Source organism: Mustelus asterias, chromosome 15 (assembly GCF_964213995.1).
Source record: "Mustelus asterias chromosome 15, sMusAst1.hap1.1, whole genome shotgun sequence".
Lineage (NCBI taxonomy): Eukaryota > Metazoa > Chordata > Chondrichthyes > Carcharhiniformes > Triakidae > Mustelus > Mustelus asterias.
The window spans coordinates 56,723,990-56,751,432 of NC_135815.1; the positions used below are offsets into that span (position 1 = coordinate 56,723,990).

Below are 27,443 nucleotides of genomic sequence, written 5' to 3' on the forward strand. Positions count from 1 at the left end.
AACAACTTCAGACTATGAACTCTCGCCTCCATCTTGACTCTCCTTTTGTAATTCTTGTTTTCTGTCCTGATGCTCCCCTCCCTACAGGGCCACCTGTCACTTGTTCTTAAATTTTGTTTTTACAGAGTGCTGACCTGTGTTCTGCTATTAGCACATTCTTCTAACTTACCTACATGTCAGTATCATATAGTCTTTAACATTAATATTCCCTTTGTCTTGTACCCATAACACCTTTGTCAAATCTCTCCTCATTTCCACCTAACCATGACCTTCTATTTTGCTCTATATGCTCCACTCCCTCTTGAACAATATAAAGTTCACCACATTTCTTCCTCTCCATTGCTCTGAAGAAGAGTCTACAGACTCGAAACATTAGCACTATTTCTTTTTCCACAGATGTTGCCAGGCCTGCTGAATTTTTCTAGCATTTTCTGCTTTTATTTTAAGTCAAACTTCTACGCACTGAAAACTCACTCTCGTAAGGGTATCAGCTGGTCCAAATGTTATTTTTACAGGGATTTCACAGACAATTAGTGAATGGCTCATCAGCATTCAAAGTGTCATAGCCATTTAAAGATCACGTCATACAAGTCCCTAAATAAATGGCATCTTAATCCCTTACTGGAGAAGGCTTAGCACATACAATAGGCATGTAAGTTTCTGAACTACTCATTCATTCATAGTGCTCACATTCAATCTATCTCTTTAATGCAAGAGAGGAATGCCCATAACAAACATGAGAGAGCCAGGTCAGGAGGGAACTGTCCGGAGCTCGGGATCCTCACTCCATTTGAGGAGCAGGCTGCAGAGCTGGCAGGGGAGGACACAGACGCTGACTGCATGGAAGGTGAGATCAATCTCCCCCAATAACCCAGTGAGGAAGCATCCATTATACAGCAACATCACACATACAGTTAGTGTGAGTGATCTGTAATATATGAGCCTGTCTAGTCAATCACCAATTCTCTAACTTTCTCCATTCCAGGTACCAGCAAGAAGAGGAGGACATTGTTCTTCACAAGAGAAAGCCCCAACCTCAAAGCCACCTCATAGGAGGAAGGAGAGGACATACAACCATCACTACATTCACCTCCATCCTCCACCAGTGCAGATACATACACCTTGGTGGGATCTAGAGTAGCTTTAGGTTCACAATCTGGTGATCAACTCACAGATATGGGTCCATAGCAGGTGGAGGCAGCAACAGCCAAGGTCTCTGACACTTGGTGGACTGCCGTTGACCAAGTCCCTGCTGAGTCTGATGAACCTCTGCAATTGGCCCGAGGACAAATGTTGCAGATGCATAGAGAGGCAGGGAAACAAAGAGTTCTCGAAGATCATCAGCAGAATGGGATGAAGGATGGAGCAGTCTGTCAGTATTCTATCTGATGTTGTGGCTCCTGCATTGGAACCTATCAAACTCTCAGTGGGAAGGGTGGTGGTTGCTTAGAGATCCAGGGCCAGCATAACACACAGTTTCTACCAGATTTACGCTCAGGCCTGCATTCCAATGCTCTAGCCATGGGTGCTTTTCTGCAGTGGCTCAGTGAGAGGGATCAGTTAGGTTACCTTGATCTCCCTCAAGATGTTCCTTCTCCTCAAGAACTCGGAGGGGCCATCGGGCATCCAGAAAAAGGAATGCTAACCAGGACATTCCAAGGTTGCCCTTCTAATTTCCCCCCGCCAGTGACCCCATTACCTGCAACAGGTCAGACTTGGGGAAGGGGGGGTGGGGGGCACGTCCCAGAGCAGGAGAACTTTAGCAAGCTAAGGCCCTCATGGCCTTGGGCTTCCAGAGGATGCATGCTGAAGTCACCTTAGACAGTAGGGCATAGCATCCAGCAGGGTGCCCCCGGATCTTGAGGCTGCACCCAGGCATAGTGACATGGTTAGAAAATTTAAAGGGCTTTGAATGAACAATGGTGGCAAAGATATTCATGCATTGCATTAATTCCTTCTGCTATATTCCTTCTCCAAGTTTCATGGATTCAATGGAAATTCAAGTGATACAATGCTTTACGTGCATTTAGGGTCAAACAAGTGCTCCCCACCTCGCCTCTCCCAAACCCCAAAGAACTCCGTTCTGGAACATCAATTCCTTGATTCTCAAACAATCCCACCACAGTAAGTAGCCTGCATTCCGCGCCAGTGCCATCAGCAAAGGCGCATCATGGATGCTGGTCAATACACCTGTCATTCTTAAACTCCTAGCTTTTGGAACAGGCTGTCGCTTCGTCAGGTGGGTGGGAGTTCTGCTCACAAACAGGGCACAAAGACACAAACTCAATTTACATGAATAATGATTGGAATGTGAGCCTTTACAGCTAATCAAGTCTTAAAGGTACAGACAATGCGAGTGGAGGGAGCATTAAGCACAGGTTAAAGAGATGTGTATTGTCTCCAGACAGGACAGCTAGTAAGATTTTGCACATCCAGGCAAGTTGTGGGGGTTGCAGATAGTGTGACATGAACCCAATATCCCGGTTGAGGCCGTCCTCATGTGTGCGGAACCTGGCTATCAGTCTCTGCTCAGCAACTCTGCGCTGTCATGTGTTGTGAAGGCCGCCTTGGAGAACGCTTACCCGGAGATCAGAGGCTGAATGCCCGTGACCGCTCAAGTGCTCCCCAACAGGAAGAGAACAGTCTTGCCTGGTGATTGTCGAGCGGTGTTCATTCATCCGTTGTCGTAGCGGCTGCATGGTTTCCCCAATGTACCATGCCTCGGGACATCCTTTCCTGCAGCGTAACAGGTAGACAATGTTGGCCGAGTTGCAAGAGTATGTACCGTGTACCTGGTGGATGGTGTTCTCGCGTGAGATGATGGCATCCGTGTCGATGATCCGGCACGTCTTGCAGAGATTGCTGTGGCAGGGTTGTGTGGTGCCGTGGTCACTGTTCTCCTGAAGGCTGGGTAGTTTGCGTGGACAATGGTCTGTTTGAGGTTGTGTGGTTGTTTGAAGGCAAGAAGTGGGGGTGTGGGGATGGCCTTGGCGAGATGTTCATCTTCATCAATGACATGTTGAAGGCTCCCAAGGAGATGTCGTAGCTTCTCCGCTCCGGATACACTACATGTATGCAGTCAGTGGTGCCCTGCATTTACAAGAAACCTGACAACAAATCCCATAGCTCTCTGGCTTGCTTCCTGCATGCGGAACTGCATATAATGGTGAGCTTTATTGATAAGGGTAACTGTCATCGCACTAATGTTTTTGTGTGTTGCCGATTATGAGGTTCAACAAAGGTCTTGAGTGGAGCCCTGGAAGGATCAGGTAGTGAAAATGTTTAGTGCATCGGTAACCTTCAGAGCCACAGAGCCACCAGCATGGAATGTCCACCAAGTCCTTGCGCCCTTTATCCTTTGTCACAGGAAGGTGGCAAATATGTGCGACCACATCCCTAAACAAGAGAATTCACCTCCAGTACTGTCTGTCATTCAGCTCCAGGTACGAGCTGTGTCTTCTGCAGTTCCTTGGTTGCACCAAATGTATCTCTCCAGACGCACAGCTGAGTTTTCACTAAATATTTTCTGGCACTCAGTGCAGAGAAAACCTGGGGGCATGGTTTGTGTCGTCACTCTGGTGGGGTGGGACCTGATGGAGCTGCCAGGACCAGCTCCACAGAGATTAGGGCGCCATTTTAAATGGCACCCCGATAAGTGTTTGAAATGAACCCCTCTCCCCCCTACTTTCCCACAGATAGAGACCCCTCCACAAGCATCATGACTCCACCCCCCACCTCACAAGCAATGGGGCGACCCCTCCCCCCACAGGCTTCAGGGACCTCTCCACCTGACAGCCCACTTCATCACATGTAAAGGGAAGCCCCCCAATAGGGCTTGCCAGTGGGCCTGTCCTTGGCAGTTGACTGATTTTTGTTTTTGAAAACCAGTAATGATTTGTGCCAGTGTGACATCACGCAATGCATTGAGGGTGGAAGTAGCAGCTTTAAATCTGCCAATTATATGAAAATATATTATAATATATGCTAATCAGGCTTGCACTCCTTCTGGGCACGAACCTGATCAGGGAGCTGGGAAGATCGTATTCGGAAATCTCTCTGGCACAAATTCAGCTTATGGCCATTACGGATTTGTCCTGCAGCTAGCACGGCAGCTAAATTGCGGCCAAGGAATCCTGTGGCGAGTGACTTTCCTCCCAACTTCCCAAAGCCTGTCCACTATCTACAAGGCACAAGTCAGGGGTGTAATGGGATATCTCCACTTGCCTGGATAAGTGCAGCTCAAACAACAATCTAGAAGCTTGATTTCATCCAGGACAAAACAGCATGCTTAACTGGCACCTCCACCACTGAGACACAGTAAGAACTATGTGTATCATCCATAAGATGCACTGCAGGAATTCATCAAGCCTCCTTAGACAGCATCTTTCAAACCCATGACCATTATCATCTAGAAGGACAAGAGCAGCAGATACATGGGAACATCACCACCTGGCAGTTTCTCTTCACTGTCACTGGGTCAAAATCCTACAACTTGCTCTTTAACAGCACTGTGGGTGTACTTACACTCCATTGACTGCAGCGGTTCAGTAGACAGCTCATCACCACCTTCTTAAGGACAATTAGGCTCGGGCAATAAATGCTGGCCTAGCCAGCAATGCCTGCATTCCATGAGTGAGTCTTTAAAAATTAGCGAGGGACACTTCTCCTCTTTCTTTTTACAACTATCAACAAGGCAGCGTCAAGAAGAGCCTGCATGCTCCACTCCTCTTTGAGCAATCAATAGTAGTTCCTCTTGAATGGTCTCATAGAATCCCTACTGTGTAGGAGGCCATTCAGCCTATTGAGTCTGCACCGATAACTATCAAGACCCAATCCTTGTAATGTGAGCACAGTGCTGTGTATGTGATGACCTGTACACTGGAAACATTGAGGTCTTTTGGATCCATGTTGCTTCTGTGCAGCAGCCTGGCCCTTGATTGCTTGATCAACCTTCCCTTTTGGTATACGTCTGAAAAGATCAGATGGCCATTGAAACCAACAACAGCAACAAGCAGCAACAATACCTAATGGATTCTCATCTGAATGTGTATAATTAGTAAAGAACAGCAGGTCCAATGCGCATTAGACCCTTGAGTCCAGCACTTGGTACAGCCATGCAGTTTGGAGCAGGAAGTTAACAGGGTTTCCCTTCACTTGTCCCAAATTTGGGGTGTCAGCCTTTCCAAAACGCCCCGAGTTCTCATCCCTATCGGTTTTCTCAAGCCTGTTTCTCCACTTGCATCATTGATCACTGACTGTGAAGATGGCATCTTTACTATTTGAAACATAGAATCCCTCCGGTGCAGAAGGGGGCCATTCAGCCCATTGAGTCTGCCCACCCCCTGCCCTATGCATTTACCATGGCTAATCCACCTAATTTACATATTTTTGGACACTAAGGGGCAATTTAGCATGGCCAATCCACCTAACCTGCACATCTTTGGACTGTTGAAGGAAACCCCAGCACCCGGAGGAAACCCCTTTCTGGACATTTGGAAGACCAGAGATAGGTGTTCCACATATTCGTACATGAACGCATATGGAGGCATTGCTCCTTGACCAGGGTGATGAAAGCCATGTTCAAGAAGACTCACATGGACACTTTTCTGCTTGTCTCTATTATCCTTGAAATGTTATGGAGAGAAAATTGCCTTGACATAGAAAGATTAACAGCATGATTGCTTGTCAGCCCTGACCATTCATCTGGGAGAATGGAGTTGCGAGTTGGCTGCCCTCATTAGCCATGCCCCTTGAAGGTATTCTACCTCCTTCCCTTCATCCCTGCCTCTGATTACCACCTATCGCAAATGGCACAAAATGAATGACAGTAAAAGACCTTGTTGGGATCTCAATGTTATGAGAGCCGAGTTGGAACAAATCTACTTAAATGTGGGTTTAACCATAGAGAATAGAACACTTTGATATCTAGTTGCCTCATAATTATTAGGGCGACCCTTTAGTCAGCCACATGTTAACTGTGGACTTCACTCAGTCAAAAAGACCCTCCTCCCACCTTGAGGGATCTCACTGATTAACTGAGTGGTCAAGGTCTGTTTGGAAAAATGCTACACATCATCTTTCAAACTTGCTCCACCATCTTCTGTCCTCCCCTGTCACCCACCAACTCCCACCCATCACCATAGACCCAGCCAATATCACCATTCGACTACCCTCTGTCACCCTTGATTCTCCCCTTGTTACCCTGGACTCAATCGTGATCCACCTCCACGTCATTTCTGCGATTTGAAACATAGAATCCCTCCGGTGCAGAAGGGGGCCATTCGGCCCATCGAGTCTGCCCACCCCATGTGTTTACCATGGCTAATCCACCTAATTTACATGTCTTTGGATACTAAGGGGCAATTTAGCATGGCCAATTCACCTAACATGCACATCTTTGGACTGTGGAAGGAAACCCCAGCACCCGGAGGAAACCCACGCAAACATGGGGAGAACATGCAAACTCCACACAGACAGTCACCCAAGGCCGGAATCGAACCTGAGTCCCTGGCGCTGTGAGGCAACACTGCTAACCACTTTCCCACCCCTATGGTTTGGCGAGTAGGACTCTACAGGAGGAATTCTGACGTAGAACATTTTGTGTTCTGGTCCCAGCAACTGTTAGAAATCTTGATACAGCTTCTCACAACTCTGCTGTATCATTGGTCTAGGTTATGGTCTTCCTTCATTTCTTTTCCTCTGTTATTACATTACTCCCTGAATTATGTTTTGGAAAACCTGCCAAATTTTAATCAGGATTCCTTGTCAATTAGTGAAGGATGCAAGTGACTTAAAACTAGTTCTGGTTATTTAAAAAGTACTTATTTTTTTAATAAAACATCCAACCTCATGCCTCTACTACCCAATTTACCAGCTGCCTTCTACAGGAAACATCTCCTTCACAAACTGATAGCAAAGGGACTCATGTGCCCCATTCTCAAAGTATTGAAGATCTTCTCATGTTAATGAAATAAGCTAATGCCTTCTTTCAAATGATACAAATAAGTAGTTCTAAATGCAAAGGTCTTTCCATTACAATAAAATTCTTTAACCTGATTTGTTAATTGGTCTATTTTGTATTTTTTCATATTAAAAGAGTATAAAGCGAGATTGAGAGGGAGGAAGCAGATAAATGTAATGCTGCTAATGCTGTAAATACAACAATTATCAAGAAAAGTATTAGTGCCCAGTTTCATACTTCACCAATTGGCACTGATATAACAAACACAACAGTCTTGCTGAAAAAACAAACATGCTGTTGAAGCTATTTGTCTTGCATACATCGGCCTGGAACTGAACTTCCAGAGTGGCAATCTCCGTCGGATTGTCACTCTCAATGGACCCACACTGGAATATCGAAGCTCCTGCCTGCCCAACCTTCATCTCTCATTAGCTTCTGCAGGGGATGTATAAAGGGAGAAGGTACGCTTCAAAGGTAGGAAGTTAAGTGGGAGGGATAGGGATGAGGGAGACCTGGGAAGGGGGGCAGACCGTGGGGGATGGCTGGGGCGGGAGGGGATGGGTGAGCAAAACCGGGGGTGAGGTAGTGGTGGTCCGGGGCGGGGGGGTTTCAGAGCAGAGGGGGCAGGGTCAGAGTGGGGGGTGGGAGGGATGGGGAGGGGCAATCAGAGCCAGAGGAGGGGTCAGAGCAGACAGTGAGGGGGTCAGGTCAGAAAGGCTGGGGGGCGGGTGGCTGTTGGGTCGAGGGTGGGTGTGCTGTGGTTAGTCCCATGGGGTGGGGGGGGGGGGTGCGCAGTTTGTGTGCACATGTGGTGTCCCCTGCGAGACTGGACCTGGGTGTTTAGACAGTTACTCTGGAGTTGGAAGGGTAAAACTGTCAAAACAATCCAAAGTTAGTAATTTAAATTGCTTTGTCGGATTGTTCCCAGCTCAGTGCAATTGTCCAGAGGAAGTTAACACTTCTGGGCAATTGCTGGGTAAACCCTTCTGTGGTAACTTCCTAGCGGGTTCCCCAGCGCATCATTGGGGGTACCCTCTAAATGTGACACTGGGGAACCAGGAAGTAATGGGCCATCAGGACAGATGCAAAAATGCCAAATTTCAAAGGGGTTAACAATTCATACTGCATGAGAAAAGGGTGCTGTTTGCTGGCAAGTGGACTCTGATTGCTCAAGGCGCTGCTCTGGAGAGCACTAGGAAACTACTGCCTTGCATGTGTCTTTATTCATTCATTAAAGGTGCAACGACTGGCCATGTTCTTTTGTCAGCAGAGGACATGACCCTGTATATGAATATATGCAGCTTCGGGCAAGAGTAAGTGAGCCACATAGCGAGTTTGATGATAATCTTAAATTGTTTTTTAGTGCAATTCTTAGCATATTTGGGATTGTTTAGCAAAAGCTGTCTAATCACAGAATCACATCTAACATTAGCATAGGCTGTTGAATATGGTCAGTACTCTGCTTTTCACAAACAGCTTAGCGGATATGCTGTTTGATACCATCTGCCAGTCATTTGGATGTATGACCTATATACTTGGTGTCGCTCGAACACTGAAATTCATACACTACATTACAGATTTGTATGGTAGATGGTAAACATTATTGTTATTCTTACAACATATAATTTATTATTCCAAGTGCTGAATTAAAGTTCACTTACATTTCAATTTCTTTGCAAATGGTTTTGGGAAGTGTAGATCTCATAAGGCCCTGCCATTCTTCAGTTGTGCAAATGCTATGATAAGCCAACTTCTCCATTGTGACCCGATAAATACACTCTGACTGTTGTATTCTGTGGTACATCTGATAAACAAATGAAGCAGGAAGAATGGGAAAGATGTCACATGCATATTTATTTCATAAGATGCCAATTATGTCAATCAAGTCACACAAGAATACATCTCACGCACCGAATGATTCTTCCACCTCGTTTTATTAAAGTCATCAAAATGTGCAAACTTAGTTAATATAATTATGAACATTATCTGTGGTTCTCTGCAGATCAGCAAGAATTCCTCTATATCTCAACCTGGCAAGGATTTGCTGCTATTACTTAACAAATCTGCGAACTAATGAAACATGATTGTAAATTCAGATTAGGGAAAAAAATCCAACTGATCATTTTATACTTATAAATTAATCAGTAGACCGATACTATAGCAATAAGAAAATGTCTACCCACATGGTTGTGAAGATACCATGTTGATATAGACTAAGGTAATCTTCATTATATGGGAACTTCAAAACCAGTGATTTTCCGCAAATTATGTCAAAATTTTCAATTACAGTTCAATTTAAAGATAAAATGGATAACCAAAAAAGCAAATGAATTTTGAGATAGATAGCCGGCATGTCAGGATATAGAAAAGGCTTTATAATGCTCTCTTCAGGTCACATTTGGAGCTCTAGATAAAATGAAAAAAGGCATAAACAACAATGAAGAAGTTAATCAAGAGAAAAGATTAAAAAGCTAAAAGGTCTACAAGAAAAGTTTCACAGTAGGCAAAAAGACTACACACTGGCAGCGAGGCAAAGTGAGGGAGGGAGAGCACTACACACACACACAGCAATAAAAAGAGAGAGGCTTGCCGAGCAAATATGCAGGGGGCGAAATGCCCCACATCAGCAGGGAGATCAATGTGCTGAGCAAGTGGGGGGAATGACACACCAAGTGAGTGATGGGGGGAGCAACATAGCAAGCGAGTGGGTGGGAGCGACGTGGCAAGCGAGAGAGGTGGAGGGGGGGAGCAATACGCCCAGTGAGTAAGCAGGGCAAATTACGTGCCAAGCAAGTGGGAAGATGACATGCAGAGAGCGTGGTGGGGAAACAACACAGTAAGTGAGCACATGGATGTGAGCATTGCACCAAGCGAGTGGGAGGAGCGACATGCCAAGTGAACCAACAGGGAGAACAACACACAAGTGAGCGAGCGGGGGACAGGATGGTTGAGTGAGCGGTGGGGGGAGATGTGCTGATTGCGAAGTGCGGGGTGGGCAACACACTGAAACGAGAGAGAGTAACACTGAGCATGAGAGGGAGAGAGAGAGAACTACACACTGAGTATGAGAGGGAGAGAGAGAGAACTACACACTGAGCATAGGATAGCAGGTGAGCTACACAACGACTGAGAGAGAGCTATACCAGACCAAGACAGCTACACACCGAGCAGGAGAAAGTACTTCACACCAAACTAAGAGTGAGAGATCACACTGAGAAAAGAAAGAGCTACATACTGACTAGAGAGAGAGTTATACACAGGGTGAGAGACAGTGTACACAGTGATGAAAAAGAGGACTACACAGAGTGCATAAGAATAGTCATGAGCAGTAAATAGAGTGTAAAGGTTAGGAATTTGGTGTGAATTTGGTGCACAGGGGAGTATGGAGGTGTGTTTTTGCTTCCAGCACTTGCATTCCTTTGTGGGAGCTTGAGGCTGTAAGTATTAAAAAAATTTGTCCAGATTTTAATGCTTAAACGTTAAGAGTCCAGAAAAAGACAACAATCTTGAAAACTAAAAAGTATAGATAAATAACATGAGTAATCTATACAGAGTAATGGCAGAGCAGCTAATTGTGTCTGGATTGTAGTATGTGGGAGTTTATGGGTGACTTTCCCAAGTGCACCTGCAGTCAATGTTTTGAATCTCCCCAGTTCAATCATTGAGCTGGAGTTCGAGACACACTGACATATAAGTGAGGGTGCAGAATGTGGACAGTTTGCTCCAGACTTTGCTCACACCTCAATAACCCGCTCACTGATTCTCAGTGTGGGGTCTGCCAGAATCACTCAGCTCCTGGCCCCATTTCAACCTTGGTTCAAACATGGACAAAAGAGCTGATCTCCGGAGGTGAGGGTAAAGTGACTGCCCCTGACATCAAAGCAGCATAGAAGCTCTAAGTGCAGAAGTAGACCATTTGGTCCATTGATTCTGCACCAACTCTCTGAAAAAGCATTTTACCCAGACTCACCCCAGCCTGACCTATCCTCATACCCCCACACATTTATCATGACTAATCCACTTAACCTACACATATTTGGACACTAAGGGACAATTTAGCATGGCTAATCCATCTAACCTGCACATCTTCTGACAGTGTGGCATCAAGCAGCCCTGGCAAAACTGGAGTTAATGGGAATCAATGGGAAAACCCTTCGCTAGTTGGGAGTCAGACCTGGCACAATGAAAAATGGTTGGTTGGAGGTTAATCATCTCTCAGCTCCAGAACACTGGAGGAGTTCCCCAGGGTAGCGTCCTAAGCCCAACCATCTTCAGCTGCTTCATCAATGATCTTCCCTCCATCATAAGGTCAGAAATGGGGATGTTTGTTGATGATTGCACAATATGCAGCACCACTTGGAACTCTTCAGATACCGAAACAGTCCATGTCCAAATTCAGCAGGACCTGGAAAATATCCAGGCTTGGGCTGACAAGTGGCAAGTAACATTTAACGCCACACAAGTGCCAGACAATGACCATCTCCAACAAGAGAGAATCTAATAATCACTGAATCCCTTACGATCAACATCCTGGGGATTACCATTGACCAGAAACTAAACTGGTCCAGCCAAATAAATATAGTGACTACAAGAGCAGGTCAGAAATTAGGAATCCTATGGCACGTAACTCACCTCCTGACTCCCCAAAGCCTGTCCACCATCTACAAGACATAAGTCTGCTGTCTGATGAAATATTCTCCACTTGCCTGGATGAGTGCAGCTCCAACAACACTGAAGCAGCTTGACACCAATCAGAAGAAAGTAGCCCGTTTGACTGGCACCCATCCACAAACAATACACTCCCTGCACCACTGATGTACAGTGGCAGAAGTGTGCACAAATCTAAAAGATACACTGCAGAAACTCACAAAGGTTTCTTAGGCAGCACCTTCCCAACCCACTACCACTACCATTTAGAAGGACAAGGGCTGTGGACACGCGGGAACCCCACCACCTGGAAGTTCCCCTCCAAGTCACTCACCATCCTGACTTGGAAATATATTGTCATTCCTTCACTGTCATTGGGTGAAAACTCTGGAACATGCTCTTGAACAGCACTGTGGGTGTACCTACACCACATGGACTGGAGCAGTTCAAGAAAGCAGCTCATCAGTACCTTCTCAAATGCAGTTAGGGATTTACAACAAATGCGGGTCCAGCCTCCACCACCGATGCTCAGTAGCAGCAGTGTTTACTATGTACAAGATGCATGGCAGAAATTCACCAAAGATTCTTAGACAGCATCTTTCAAATCTACAACCACTTCCAACTAGAATGACAAAGGCAGCAGATACATGGGAACACCACCACTTGCAAGTTCCCCTCCAAGCCACTCACCATTCGGACTTGGAAATATATCGTCGTTCCTTCGCCGTCACTGGGTCAGAATCCTGGAATTCCCTCCCTAATGGCAATGTGGGTCAACCCATAGTAGGTGGATTGCAACGTTTCAAGAAGGCAGCCCACCATCACCTTCGGGTGTCATGGTGGTTAGCACTACTCAATTCCCGGCTTGGGTCACTGTCTGTGCGGAGTCTGTACATTCTCCCTGTGTCTGGGTGGGTTTCCGGGTGCTCTGGTTTCCTCCCACAATCCAAAAGACATGCTGGTTAGGTGCATTGGCCATACTTAATTCTCCCTCAGTGTACCTGAACAGTGTGGCGACTAGAGGATTTTCAAATAACTTCATTGCAGTGTTAATGTAAGCCTACTTGTTACACTAATAAATAAACTTTAAACTTTCTCAGGGGCAACTAGGGATGGGCAATAAATGCTATAAGAAGTCTCACAACACCAGGTTAAAGTCCAACAGGTTTATTTGGTAGCACAAGCCACAAGCTTTCGGAGCACTGCCCCTTCATCAGGTGAGTGGGAGTTCTGTTCACAAACAGGGCATATATAGATACAAACTCAATTTACAAGATAATGGTTGGAATGTGAGTCTTTACAGGTAATCAAATCTTAAAGGTACGGACAATGTGAGTGGTTGAAGAGATGTGTATTGTCTCCAGCCAGGACAGTTAGTGAGATTTTGCAAGCGCAGGCAAGCTGTGGGGGTTACAGATAGTGTGACATGAACCCAAGATCCTGGTTGAGGCCGTCCTCATGTGTGCGGAACTTGGCTATCAGTTTTTGCTCAGCAATTCTGCGTTGTCGTGTGTGGTGAAGGCCGCCTTGGAGAACGCTTACCCGAAGATCAGAGGCTGAATGCCCGTGACTGCTCAATAAATGCTGGCCAGCCAGCGATGCCCATGTCCCACGAATGAATTTTAAAAAAGCCAGAGTGCCCACCTCCCTTGAAAGAATGAAAAAAATGCAGAAGTGCAGATTCATACTGATAACGGGGAGAGTTAGAACCCAGATTTAGACAGAGAATGGGAACCACAGAAACTGATACTATCCAACCGATGCAATTTACTTGCTACAATGTACTCCTTACTGGTGAGGATAAGTATAAATACTGTCACCTTGGATGCTGTCCAAAAAGGAATTGAGGATGAGGGGTACAATAATGTGGCATTTGTTGTGGGGTTGGGAGGCTTCCTTCTGCACTGTAATAATTCTGATTCCTTCATAATCTGGAATGACAGTGCCACATGGTATGTTGCTCTACTGGAGCCAGGGTGAGGAACATCTCAAGACAGCTTAGAAGGGTGCTGGAGAGGGAGGGAGGAAGGATCAGGTCACTGTGAGAAGAGCAGACAAGAGTTCCTGCCTCCGTTACTGAGACATAGCTGCAAGACGGTCAGGATTGGGAACTCAATACAACAGGATATAAGATAGTCGTTCGGTGGTACAGAACTTCTGTATTGCAGAAAAAATGACTTGGTTGGCAAGTGGGCTTTGATTGGGAGAGACATTATGATGGAAAACGCTCCAATTGATGGTGACTGACAGATTACTGCCAAACGTTGTTTGAAACTTAAACCAGGAAGTTTGAATCTGACTGGTAATGGCATTGCCTTGGGGAATGAATCCGTGAATGGCTTTTACTTATTTTATTTTGCTGAACAGTGTGAACATGTTCATTCTGTCTACAAAGAATAGGCCTTGTGTATTAATATATGTATCTTCCAGTACAGGTAAATGTGCCACACTGCAAGCCCGACTAATAATCTTCAATTGGTTATCAGCATAATGCTTAGCATACTGAGGATTGTCCAATGTCCACTTGTGGTTTCACATCTAATATTTTGAGGTTTACAAGCATGGGTTGATTGGGTATTGTCTGTATCTTACTTGTTGTGAACAGCAGCTACTACATGCTATATGCTACAATCTACCAGTCTTTGGAATGTATGGCCTACATACCTATCATTACACTGGCATTGAAATTCAAAAACCACATTACTCATTTGTGTGATAGGCAGAAGGTCTTTTGGCTTGATGGCAGTGAATACCACTTGTGCTGCTACTGCATGGTAGCAGTGTGAAACAGTTAGCTTCACCTGTTGCTCAAATTTCACAGAATTACAGAATTGTTATGGTGCAGGAGGCCATTTGGCCCATCATGTCTGCACTGGCTCCCCAAATGAGTATCATGACATGGTGCCATTTCCTCTGCTGTTTCTCCACATTGTTTCTATTCAAATAATCATCAAATGCCCTCTTGAAAGCCTTGATTGAATCTGCCTCTACATTAATAGATAGTGCATTCCAGACCCAAATCACACATATAAAAAAGTTATTTCTCACATCACATTTGCTTCTTTTGCAAATCACTTTAAATCTGTACCCTGTCATACTTGATCCTTTTACAAGCAGGAACATTTTTCCCTATTTATCCTATTCAGCCCCTCCATGATTTTGAACATCTCTATCAAATCTTCTCTTCGAGGAAAACAGTCTCAACCTCTCTAATCTATCCTCATAACTTAAGTTTCTCATCCCTAGAACCATTCTTGTAAACCTCTTCTGCACTCTCTCCAATGTGTTCACATCCTTCCTACAGTGTGGCACCCAGAACTTTTCTTAATATTTCTGCTGAGGTCTAACTCGTGTCTCGCATGAGTTAAGCATAACCTCCTTGCTCTTGGACTCTATGCCCCCAATTAATAAAGCCCAAAAAACTTGATGCTTAATTAACTACTGTCTCCACCCATCCTGCCACCTTTAATGATTTATGCATATATGCACCCAGATTCCTGTTTCAGCACCCGCTTAAGAATTTTATCCCTATTTTATATTATCTCTCCATCAAAATGCATCACCTCACACTTCTCTGCATTGAACTTCATTTGCCATCTATTGTCCCACTCCACCAACTTGTCTATATCCTTTTGAATTTCTACACTTTCCTCCTCAGTTTACAATACTTCCAAGTTTTGTGTGATCTGCAAACTTTGAAATTATGAGAGGAATAGACAGGGTGGATAGTCAGAGGCTTTTTCCTCGACTGGAAGTGTCAATTACAAGAGGGCACACCTTGAAGTTCAGGAGAATGAGATGGGTGGCACAGTAGTTAGCACTGCTGCCTCACATCGCCAGGGACCCTGGTTTGAATCCAGCCTTTGGTGACCGTCTGTGTGGAGTTTGCATGTTTTCCCCGTGTCTGCGTGGGCTTCCTCCGAGTGTTCCAGTTTCCTCCGACGGTCCAAAAATGTGTAGGTTAGGCGGATTAGTGGGGTAAATGCATGGGGTTACGGGGTTGGGGCGGGTGGTGGGCCTGGGTAAGATGCTCTATCAGAGAGTTTGTGCAGACTCAATGAACCAAATGGCCTCCTTCTGCACGGTAGAGAATCTATGATTCTATATGATTGAAACATAAAGGGGGCGATTCTCCCAGCCCGCTGCGCTGCTTTTGTAGTGCAGCGGGCTGGGAGACTCGAGTGGAAGCTGTTTCGCGGGTGGGGGAGGCGAAATCAGGAGATCGGGGCTGCACAGTGGCCCGCTCAGCGCTAGGCTGCCGGCTTCTCCAGCGGGAATCAGCCCACTGATTTTCAGCGTATTCATGCTGAGGCACTCTGCAATGCACAGAGTGTGGGAAATTCATTCTGAAACTCCCGCTGAAAAAAAACTCCAATTTTTACCCAAGTCCGACACTTCGAATTTCTTTGGGAGAATCGCGCCCATAACTACTTAGGAGGTTAGACAGGGTAAATGTTGGGAGGATGTTTCCACTCATGAAAGAGTATAGGACCAGAGGTCATAGTTGCAGAATAAGAGTGAAAGGGTTAATAGTCACACAAGTTTAAACATCACACAAACTGCTGTGAAAAACAAAGGTCTTCTTATAAGAGCCTTCACAGACAGACATCAAGGTCATTAGTCTGGGCATAGCTCATTATGTCAGATATCTGCATTGGACAAGGGAGTGATCCATGTTCTAATAATCAGGAACAGTTGGAATGTTGGAAAGATAGTGGAAAAACAATACTCAATTGAGACAAGTAAAAACCTTATGTCAATTGGATATTATAATTAAGCAAGTGTAAGGTGATTGTGATTGGTTTTAAAAACTGTACTTTCAAAAGATGTAACCTTTTATGGAGACAAATCCTATTCTTTTAGTTGTAATCGAAGCTGAGACTTTAATTGCCTTTGTATTTCTGAATTTTTCACTCTGAATGGACATTCAGGGTCTTGTAGCTAGCTATAGTTTATTAAATTAATCATCTTTAAACCACTCTGTTACTTCGTTTGGCTACCTCAGGGGAATGATAATTTTTAAATACAAGAAAACCATCGTAACAGCCCCTAACAAAGAGGGTGCTCATTTAAGAGGGATTTGAGGAAGAATTTCTTCTCTCAAAATCTTTGGAATTATTTGCCTCAGAAAGGTCAAGTCTTTGAACATTTTCAAGGCTGAGGTCTATAGTTTTTGCTCAACAGGGGGATTAAGGGTTATAGAGAAAAGGCAGGAACGTGGATTTAGTGAGTCATGATCTTATTAAATGGTAGAGCAGGCTCGAAGGGCTCAATGGCCTACTCCTGTTCCTATTTCTTATGGTCTTATGGCCAGTGTTACCTGTCAATCTTTGATTTTGATTTATCTGGAACAGATTGGGGGCAATTCTCCCATCCCACTGCGCTAATGTTTTAGCCCGGGACTGAAATCTCTGGCCCCGCTAGCATCGCCCCTCTCCCATCCGCCAACAGTGTTTCATTCCAGTAGGGTTTACAGTAGCTCCCCACTTTCGGGGAGCTAGCGGTCCGATCTCACTGGATTGAAGAGGGGGCAATTGGGGTCCCCAAGAAAGTTGGGCACTGGGGAGTGCCCCCTGGGCATGAGCATCTTGGCATGCCAACCTGTGCCCCCGGCACTGCCCAAAGGGGCACCTTAGCATTGCCGACCGGGCACCAGGCAGTGCCAAGGGGAGAGGGCCTGATGCGGGGCAGGGCCTGATGAAGGGGCATCGGTGGGGTGGCGGGTCCCACCGTCACTCTGCACTTTGGGATCGAGCAGAGGAAGGGAGGCCAATGATCGGGGTGGGGGGCTGGGGAGGACGGGGCTGCGTGGGGCGGGGGGGGTGTTGATCAGGGCGGGGCTAGGCCTGGGCAAGCTTGGGGGCCAGCAATCAGGTCCGGGAAGGGCGGGGTGGGAGGAGGAGGAGACAGGGAGGGCTGGCGTTGCGGGGATCACGGGGCAGTCGGGAGGCCGGCTGACAGGGGCCACTGCGTATGCGCCGATCTCGGCACTGACAGATTGGCACACACGCAGTGGCCCACTCAGTGTTATGCTGCCAGCATCCTGGGTGGGGATAGGCCCCGCCACCTGAATTCTGGAGTGAATCACGCTCGCGCACTCTACAGTGCACAGAGTGTGGGAGATTCCTTTTTAAACTCCCACGGAAAAAAAAAGTGTGATTTACTCCAGTTTTCACGCGAATTTGACACTTAGAATTTTTTTGGGAGAGTTGCCTTCCATTCATCCTCATCCCATGAAAATTTGTTCTCCAATTTAGTCTTTTTACTTTAGATTACACCTTGTAATAGCTAATCAAATCTAAGATACAATGATCACCATTCTCTAAAAGACTCCCCACTCACATTTGACCTAGTTGTCCCACCTCTTTCCCAGAACCAGATCCAGCAATGCCACTTTCATAGCTGGGCAGGAAACATATTGATCAAAAAAAGTCTCCTGAATCTACTTTAGAAACTCTTCCCCCCTCTATCTTAACATAGACTGGAAGAGTATAGGACAATTAAAGACACCCATTATCACAACGCTATAAGTTTGTGCCCACCTGTAATCTCCCTGCAAATTTGTTCTTCTATATCCTTCCCATTTGTTGCCTTTTAAGATTAAAATGAGGAGAAATTTCTTCTCTCAGGAAGTTGTGCATCTCTGGAATTCTCTCCCCCAAATAGCTGTGGAGGCTCAGTCAGGAGTCCATGGATATGGATTCAAGCAGGAAATTGGAGTTGAGGACAAGATTAGCTCAGCCAAGATCTTATTGAATGGTGTGGCAGGCTCGAGGGGTCAAGTGGCCTAATCCTTCTTATATTCTTTTGTTGCTGTGGAATACTCTCATTAGAAGAAAGGTACCTCTACTGTTTCTGCCCTGCAATGTAATATTCTCCCTAACCGTTACAACTGCTCCTTTTCCTTTCTTTCCTTCCCTATCTTTCCCAAACACCTTCTTAAGGTCATATGAAATTCATAGAAAGTAACATCCAGAAATAAGCAGCTATTTTAGTTTATAGCACTCATGATGAGAAAATTCAATGACCTGGGGTAAAAACAGAAAATGCTGCAAACACTCAGCAGGTTAGGCAACTTCTGTGGAGAATGAAAAATGGTTAAGGTAAGTTTTCAAGTTATGCATCCCTTCATCGGAACTAAAAAAAGCTACACAACATCTGGAAACTGAATCTATCCTTACTCCCCCCACAGATACAGCTTGACTTGTTCAGTGCTTCCAGCATTTTTATTTCAGATTTCCAATTTTTTGCTTTTTTGTTCTATCAAACAATTTGGATAATTGTACAAATATACACAATTTTCCTCTTTTAAAGTCGTAATGAATGAATGGACTGAAAAATATGAGAAGCAATGCCTGAATTACCGGTACACATTGTCAGAAGGTGAGGTTTTGTGCCTGGCACACTGACTTGCAAAATTATTTCTACAACATCTAAAATAAATCAGCAACTGTGACTCAAAGTGGTTAAATTTTCCATGTGCAACCTGAATAACTTACACATATAAATTATGGTTTCCAAAGTGCATGTCTAAATTAAAAACGCTAAAAGATAGATATTGGGTTAAGATCATAGATTTCAGACATCAGTTATTTAAAGTTATTTCAATCACTTACATTTGCACAGTGTAAGGCCAAAGCACAGAAAACAGCAAACATTTTAAAGTTGTTCTCATCTGCTTCAGTAAAGGCATTTCCGGTCATTTTGTTCACCATTTGCACAACACCAATGACAACTCCTCGGCTGACAATAGGCATACACAGGATGTTTCGTGTGGTGTACCCCGTGTACAGGTCTACTTCTCTATTAAACAAAACATACAACAATTAGTTTAATAGCGTTTGAAACTACCCACAAGACTCTAAAGATGAAAGGATTAAGAGAGTGCAAGCAGACTTTTCTTCATTTGCCAAGGCAATTTAAATGCATTTTCTAAATGATCAACTAAACTTTTAAAGAATAACAAATATTGTTAATAATACAATCTGGAAATCTTCCAGTATCCAAATTTTTAGTGAGCTGTGAATTCGACTCAACTATTTTTATGTTGAATAAAACAACATATCACCATTTGAAATCTATCATGTTTTCATTTTCATGAATGTTGATCACATGTAAACAGAAGAGAACAGTTTTGCTAACTATTCTGATTCTTGGTCAGTTACCAAGTTGCACTATAATATTGATCATTTGAGCTCTTATAAATATTGACCAAGAGTTCCCACTTTGGGAACAATAAGTGACTTGGGTGCAAATTGAGCTCAAATTTGCATTGAAGTTTGTTTCACTCCTGTTTCTGCTGAAATCAATTTGCATATTGCTGAACATAAAGAGAGCGATCTTACCAAAAATATTCTAATTGCCAAACGAGTGTGAAAACGGGAGAAATTCATGCAGTATTTTTGGGCAACTTAAAAAAAATGAAATCTTACCTAATTCTTGCAAAAATATGAGGCCAAACCAGTTTCTCACCAGGAGAGGGAGTGGGTGGAGCCCAGCTCACCCGAAAGCTGGCTGATAGCAGCAGAGGGTGCCATTGCGCATGCTCAGATTGCTGTGTGCTGTGAACAGCGATCTGCCATTCACTACCTCCCCCCCCGGCTATAACTGGCCTTCTGGCTGAATCCTGCGCCCCCACAGGGCTCCACGACAGATTGCCAACACCCCCACCCCTCCACAATTGTTGGTTGCAGAGTGGCAGTGCCCACTCCCCCCATGATTGCTGTTGCAGAGCTGGCAGCGGTCCCCCCCATCTGCCCCCCAATAGGCCCCACCCACCCAGGTCTGCCCCCTTGGCACTGCCAGTGTGCCAGGCTGGCAATGCCCCAAATCTCCTGGGGGGTTTCAATGGCCTCCGGTCCTACCGGCGAGGCCATTACAACAGATCCCTGTTGATGGGGACCATATGTGATCCTCACTGGAGAGAACCTTCATTGGCATGGCCACAGAGGCAAGTGAGTACAGACGATTCCGTCCTGGGCACATTTGTAATAGTTAAATGCTATTTTACACAGCATTTAAATATTGAGATCAGCCTCACGTCCAGGACCGGTAGGATTGCGAGAAATGAGAAACTGGACATGAACCTAATTTCTTGGCTCTCTCTCGTATTCTCACTGGCTCACCCAGCCCATCAGCCGGCAAGACGAGAAGGTACGATCACCCCCAAAATCTTCCATGAGCTGGCACATTTCAGCAGTATTTGAGAATGCTATTAAAAAAAGTCATTAAGCAATCTTTCTTGATATATTTAAGAATGCCAACCTGTGTTTGATTAATACCGCTGAAAATAGGTTTATCCTCTCCCACAAACTTATGGCTTGGGGAAAATGAAACGGTCCAATTTTACTCTGAGAATGATAGCAAAGTTACCAGCATTTTCTGATATTGCATTGGTGAGAGGTCCAGCAACCTTTAGGCTCTGCCCGCACTGCATCAAATTAATATGTAAATTGCACTGAGCCATTACATGCTTTGCTATTGCACTCACTGACTTAAAAGATTAAAGCGGGAGAAATATCACTGGTGAGAATTTGGGCTGATTGTCCATGAACAATAAAGTATATTCAGTATAACATTTTAGGGTTGCGGTTTTCCAGGTGGAAACAGCTTCCGTTTGCAAATACTTAATGAGGGCGTTTCAACTTTCAACATGGCTGTGGGACAGATTTTCAACTCCCCCCCACCCCCCCCAAATTTATCCTAACTTGCATCATGATCTAACTCTTTAAATGTTCTGAAGTACATGGCTTTTTGAACAAGTTTTATCTGACTTTTAATGGCAGTTTTTTGTTCTTGGGAGAATATTTTAAAATCTTTAGTTACACACTGTTAAGTTCTACAATGCATATAATATTCTTCAATAATTATTGTGTTAATTACTAATACATTTTAATAAATATTTCAATGTATATTGATTTTTTAACCAAATTTATCTGGCTTTTTAAATGTTTAACACTTGACATTTTAAAATGATTCGAATCAAACTTATTTGACTTAATCTTTTGTTCCATAACTTTGTATTGTTAGAGATACTGTAGCAGCTTAGTTGACAGGTTCTGTGGCCATTGTTTCTATTCACTACAATACATGGTCTGTCCTATTTGTCCATTTTTGAGAATGCTGCAGCGTCATGCTGAGGCAATCCTCCCTCTTTGCAAGTGAAATTCACCATCATGTTCACACCTTGGGTGGAATTCTCCCAACCCATCCACGGTGGGTTTGGTGGCGGGTGGACGGGTGCAGAGTCTCTGGTGAGAGCCTAAGTTGGAATCCCGCAGGTGTAAAATTACGATACAATTCTCCCAATGATGGGTCAGGCATCCCGCTGGCAGGATCACCATTTACATTCATTTGAACTTATGAATGTTTATTAAAACAGCTGCCTGCTGGTAACCTCAGTAAGAAGTCTCACCACACCAGACTTCTTACTGTGCTTACCCCAGTCCAACACCGGCATCTCCACATGCTGGTATCCTGTCAGACTTTCAATCTTGCGTCATGCCAGCCGGAAATCCAACCCAATTGCTAAAGAGGAGTGTGCACAAGGCAGTGCTCAGATTGCCAGAGACTTTGAGGTGAGTGTAACAAAGCCTTTCTGACACAATGTTGTACTGCGCCTGATGCACTGTACTCACCACTCTGCTGGGGCAGACTGATTCCTGCCTCCATCTCCATGCTGAGCTGGATAGCACCATGTGGCAGGATGCATGGACCCTCCTGTGTCACCATCTTGGTTCAGTATTGCACCTAGGATTGGGGAGTACAGGGGTCTCCTTCCCCATGATGCCATACACCAGTGTCTATTTGGACAGCAGTGTGCTGCAAAGCTCATGCACCCACCACAACAAAGGTCTGAGTTTGGCCAGTGGTGGTGTACAAGGTGAGGAGAGGGGGAGGGAGGTGGTGGCCTGATGCAGACAAGGGAGGCTAATGAAGGAGGGCTGTGCAACGATAAGGGGAGGGGAAGGGAGGTGGATGAGGAAGACAAAGAATGATAGGCAGAGGGAAGACCAAAGGGAAGGAAAATAAAACCCAACATGCCTGCATGAGAAGCTCACAAACTAGGGGATTAAAGGATACAACATTGTTTACTTGAAGGGGATGGATGAAGACTCCAGACGCATTGGGTAGAGATCCAATTGGAACATGGGCCCCTCACAGGTGATGGGCTCGGCGTAGGGAAGGTGGGTGACTGAATCGAGGAACAGACTTGTTGAGGCTGCTAACCTTTCCCTCTGGGTTGCTAACATTTTGCATGGCCTGCTGAAGACAGGTGGGCTGGAGAGTGTGATATGAATGTGCTGGACTGGTATTTAATTATGGTGACAGGGCCTTTGAACCTGTCAGCTGAGAGCAGGTGGATGAATCAGCTGCTGGCCCACCACGAGAGTCGCCTGTGCATAATTAACAATGTTCCAAGTGCGAATCTGGCGCAGGATCATTCTGGTCAGTGGCACAAGTGCCGCTGGAGCTGCCCCCCTCCACACTCTGAAAATGAGAGAATTCTGCCCCTCATTGTGAGGTCAAAGGTGCACGTTACTGCTAACTAATCTGAACTAATTTTACCTTATTTCATAGCATATACAGTTTTCTACTTACGCTGTGTTTTGCCATATTTCTTTAAAAGCAAACTCAGCTTTCAGGATCATCATAAATTTTCCTCAGGAGTTTTTTTGGGATAAATTTCATAGGTGCCATTCTCCCGAATGAGGACCAAGTGTCCACACCAGCGGTAAAACCAGAGTGTGGTCTTCAAGTCTGCAAGGGTTAGAAGGATGTGGAGATGCTGGCGTTGGACTGGGGTAAGCACAGTAAGAAGTCTCACAACACCAGGTTAAAGTCCAACAGGTTTATTCGGAGTGTTGTTCCTTCTTCAGGTGAGTCCTGAAGAAGGAGCAACACTCCGAAAGCTACTGCTACCAAATAATGAGACTCCCATCCCAGAGGAGGGTGGCTAGGTCAATCTCTTACCCCCAGCCCAAGCCCACCCAATCCCCAAAACTTTACCTATGCAGCCTGGCAGTGGCAGAGGGGCAAAAGGCCATTCGTCTTAGCTCCTTGAACCCTCTCAGGGTCCACCATGCCAGGTCCATGCTGGTCATTGCCAGTACCAAAGCTTGCCTGGTGCATTTCCCGCTGGAGAGGCGGGTGAACGGCGGGGGCCAGTGAATGAGCCATCAAGTCTGCTAACAGTACTACAATCAGTGGGTTTCCATGTTAATCATGTTGCCGCCCGCTATGGGCAGGAATCCGATTGGGGCTGGCAGGTCTGGTCGGGTGATTCCCAATGTCCTCCATGTCTGGCAGGAATCCCAATTTTTGGCTGATGCCCATTCAGTGGGGTATCAGGATTTCTCTGACGAGGTCGATGAATCCTCTCCAATATCATTGCTTACCAATCTAATCTTGCCAAAGCAAATATTTTATGCCTGCTATACTGGATTTCAGCCACTAAATGATGCTCTAGGACAATCTGTTGTGGCTTTTTTACATGTTAGCTGTGTTGCGATTATATTCATTTGACACGACCAGGGACAATACCAAGAGAGGTCTCTCTTTCTCAGCAGCTTGTAGAAGATGACACTTGATATCTCACTTTGCTGGGCCATATTGTTAAGAACTTTAGAGTAATCATAGCACTTGTACCTTTGCTTCAAAATATATTCCTGTGAGTTTCGTAGGTCTGCTGATTATATATTTATTCAGGTTGGTGGAGTTGCAGAGGGTTGTCATCTGCCCTTGTTCATTAGCTGGAAAGTGACAGAAGATTTTTGAAGGTGAAATGGAACAGCTGGAGAGCATTTGCTCACTGGTTCACTTTGTGCTGGAGCCCAAATAAACGTTGTCTGAAAAACTGTAAGGTTTTTCATGGTTTTAACTGAGAATTATGAAACATGGTAGGATACAGAAGGACTGTACATTGTGTGACATAATACTTTAACATTAGAATCATAATTTGCAAGGCATTGTGATAAGTAGCTGAGCATATGACCCTGAATATTTCCAGCAATCACTGACTGTTACCTCCAGTTCATTTGCTTTGGTGGAAGAAATTTTTGTTTGTTTCGCATGGTACAAAACTGCAAGTGGGGGGAGTGGGAAATGATTAACATCCAATTTGGGTTGAAAATCAAAATACTGAGGTGCTGGGCATTTGAAATTAAAACAGAAAATATTGCAGATTCGCAGCAGGTCTGGCAACATCTGTAGGGAGATAAATGGTTAACATTTCAGCTTGTGATAAATCATCAGGAAAGTTTCTGATTTGGGGTTCTTCTAATATGAGGTCATGACTTGAAAAGTGAATTCTGGATGGAATTTTAGGATTTTTTTTCAAAGTGTTGTCTCGGACTGGGAAAGCGAAGGGCAGCCTTCCAGCTGTCTGCCAGATTTTCAAGCACTTTGAAAAGAAATGGAAGGGGTGGGACCCATAGCATCACGCTGGCAGGCTCACCTGACAGACTGGGTACCATTGTTAAAGGGCAGCCCGATCTGAAAACCACCAGCTTCCCACTTGCCAAAAATAGGGGGTGGAAAATTCCCCTCCTTTGTCTTTCCATAGATGCTGCCAGACCTGCTGAGTATTTCCCAGCTTTTAGTTACATTAAACTTGCTCACATGACACTTCTCACATTAACACTACTTGTGAATCATAGAATCTTGCTGCACAGCGGAAAGCATTTGGACGTATGGAGGGGTATATTTGATACCAAAAGGTGATAACAAGGAGAGATGAAAAAGTCCCAAAAGAATCAATTCAGTACGGGGAAGTGGTGAAGACATGTCACATATCAGCACTCTTTTGGTACCTATGGCAAATCCATTTTGTGGCTAAATGATTGTGAAAAATGATTTGGAGTTTGATTACTTGGTATTTATCTAAAATATCCAATCCATTTCAAGCTAGTATCAATTAGGTCTTTGCTGTTGTACTGGAAAGATGTATAGGCCAAGACAGAACGATGACAACCAATACCACCTGCTCATGTGGACAACCATTGGAGCAGGCCAATGGTCTACTGAAGATGCACTGCTGGTGCCGGACTGGTCAGGGTGTACCCAGTGATACACTCCTGCAAGGGTCTCACTCACTGTGATGGCCTGTTGTGTTCTTCATAACATGGCCTTCCAGAGAGATGTGGACCGTGATGGTGGTGAGGCCATGGAAAGAAAAGCCCATTTAAGGAGGAGGAGTAAGTAAGGAGAAGGAAGAAATGCTCCTGCCACTCAGTGATTCCTATACAGGCCTGTTTGGTTTGTGTAGGTGGCCTCCAGCTGCCACTCTCTGAGAAGAAGATTTCTTCCATCTCCCTCGTGGGACTTCAAAAGACTTTGTGACTGGTGTCTGTAAAATAGGTGTAGCCCTGCTCTGGGACTCGGGCCTCTGGCTTTCCTGCAATTGTCTTGAGAAATGCAGCCCAAGCTTCTCTACCTGCACTATGCACTCTCATGACTCAAAATGCAACCCAAGTAATGATTGTTGTGTTGAGTTTAAAGGGGCCACAATTCAATCGGTCTGCCACTGTTTCCACCTCCGCAGCCCACTTAGCCCATCTCCACAAAAATTAAAAGGTCATGCTCGTAAAAGGCACTTTTCCATGTTCCACAAGGGGTGGGTTTGCGGTCCAGAAATAGTCCCAACTTCTGTTTCCTGCCTCTGCTGTGAAAATCCTGCCATATTTCTCTCTTCACAGATGCTGCCTGACCTGCTGAGCATTTCCAACATTTTCTGTTTTGATTTTGGTTCAGCCTCAGACAGTTGCCAGAGGGATGGAGTCAGTGGCTAGGAGATAGAATTTCTGGTGGAGACCCAAGGCAATGACTTTGGTCTTCCCAATGTTTAGCTAAGTTTAATCTACTTGGTTTACTTCAAAGACCAATACAAGTAGGTATTTGTTACGTAGAATTATTTAAAATACACAGCACAGCAATAGGCCATCGGCCCAATTAGTCTGTGCTGGTATTTATATTCCATATTAATCTCCTCCTATCCCTTTCTACTTCATGTCAGTCTTTTCTCCCATGTGCATGCATGTCTCGTTTCCTTTTGAAAGCACCTAAGCTATTTGTCTCAGCCACGTCCTTACCAAATTCAAAATTTTAACCACTTTCCATGAAAAGAAATTTTTCTTTATTTCCCCATTGAATTTATTAATAACTTATGACCCAAAATAAACAGCCTGCCATTTTGAAATCATTAATTAACAAGCTATTAAGCTTGCTTGTTAACAACTTAATCGTCTGCAATTTTTCAGGTGTTGGGCATTAAAGTGTTTGGGGGTATTATGCCCTAATGAAGCATCACAAAGGTGGGAGAAAAGGCCATGGTTGAATGTACCAGCAGATTTTGCTGGGAAAGGTGGCAGCATTTGTATGTTTTTTCATAACATTTTAAAAAATGTTTGCATCTTCAGTGAATAAGACTGTTATGATGGCCTATGATGTTAGCTTTTATTGGTAGAGGGATTGAGTTTCGGAGCCAGGAGGTCATGTTTGTTGCATCTGTACAAAACTTTGGTGCGGCCGCACTTGGAGTATTGTGTACAGTTCTGGTCACTGCATTATAGGAAGGATGTGGAAGCGTTGGAAAGGGTGCAGAGGAGATTTACTAGGATGTTGCCTGGTATGGTGGGAAGGTCTTATGAGGAAAGGCTGAGGGACTTGAGGTTGTTTTCATTAGAGAGAAGGTTAAGAGGTGACTTAATAGAGGCATACAAGATGATCAGAGGATTAGATAGGGTGGATAGTGAGAGCCTTTTTCCTTGGATGGTGATAGCTAGCATGAGGGGACATAGCTTTAAATTGAGGGGTGAGAGATATAGGACAGATGTCA

The 27,443-nt window shown here is 44.8% G+C and overlaps 1 protein-coding gene across 1 annotated transcript in view; it reads right to left on the minus strand.

The window, feature by feature from the left end:
• pde10a (phosphodiesterase 10A) overlaps positions 1-27,443 on the minus strand; it is a 163,129-nt gene that overhangs the window by 71,993 nt on the left and 63,693 nt on the right. Inside the window, exons 7-9 of the mRNA XM_078230471.1 lie at positions 24,257-24,360; positions 19,225-19,413; positions 8,623-8,765 (exon numbers count right to left, since the gene is read on the minus strand). Of these exons, the coding sequence (XP_078086597.1) occupies positions 8,623-8,765; positions 19,225-19,413; positions 24,257-24,360 (436 nt within the window). The remainder of the gene's footprint in view (positions 1-8,622; positions 8,766-19,224; positions 19,414-24,256; positions 24,361-27,443) is intronic.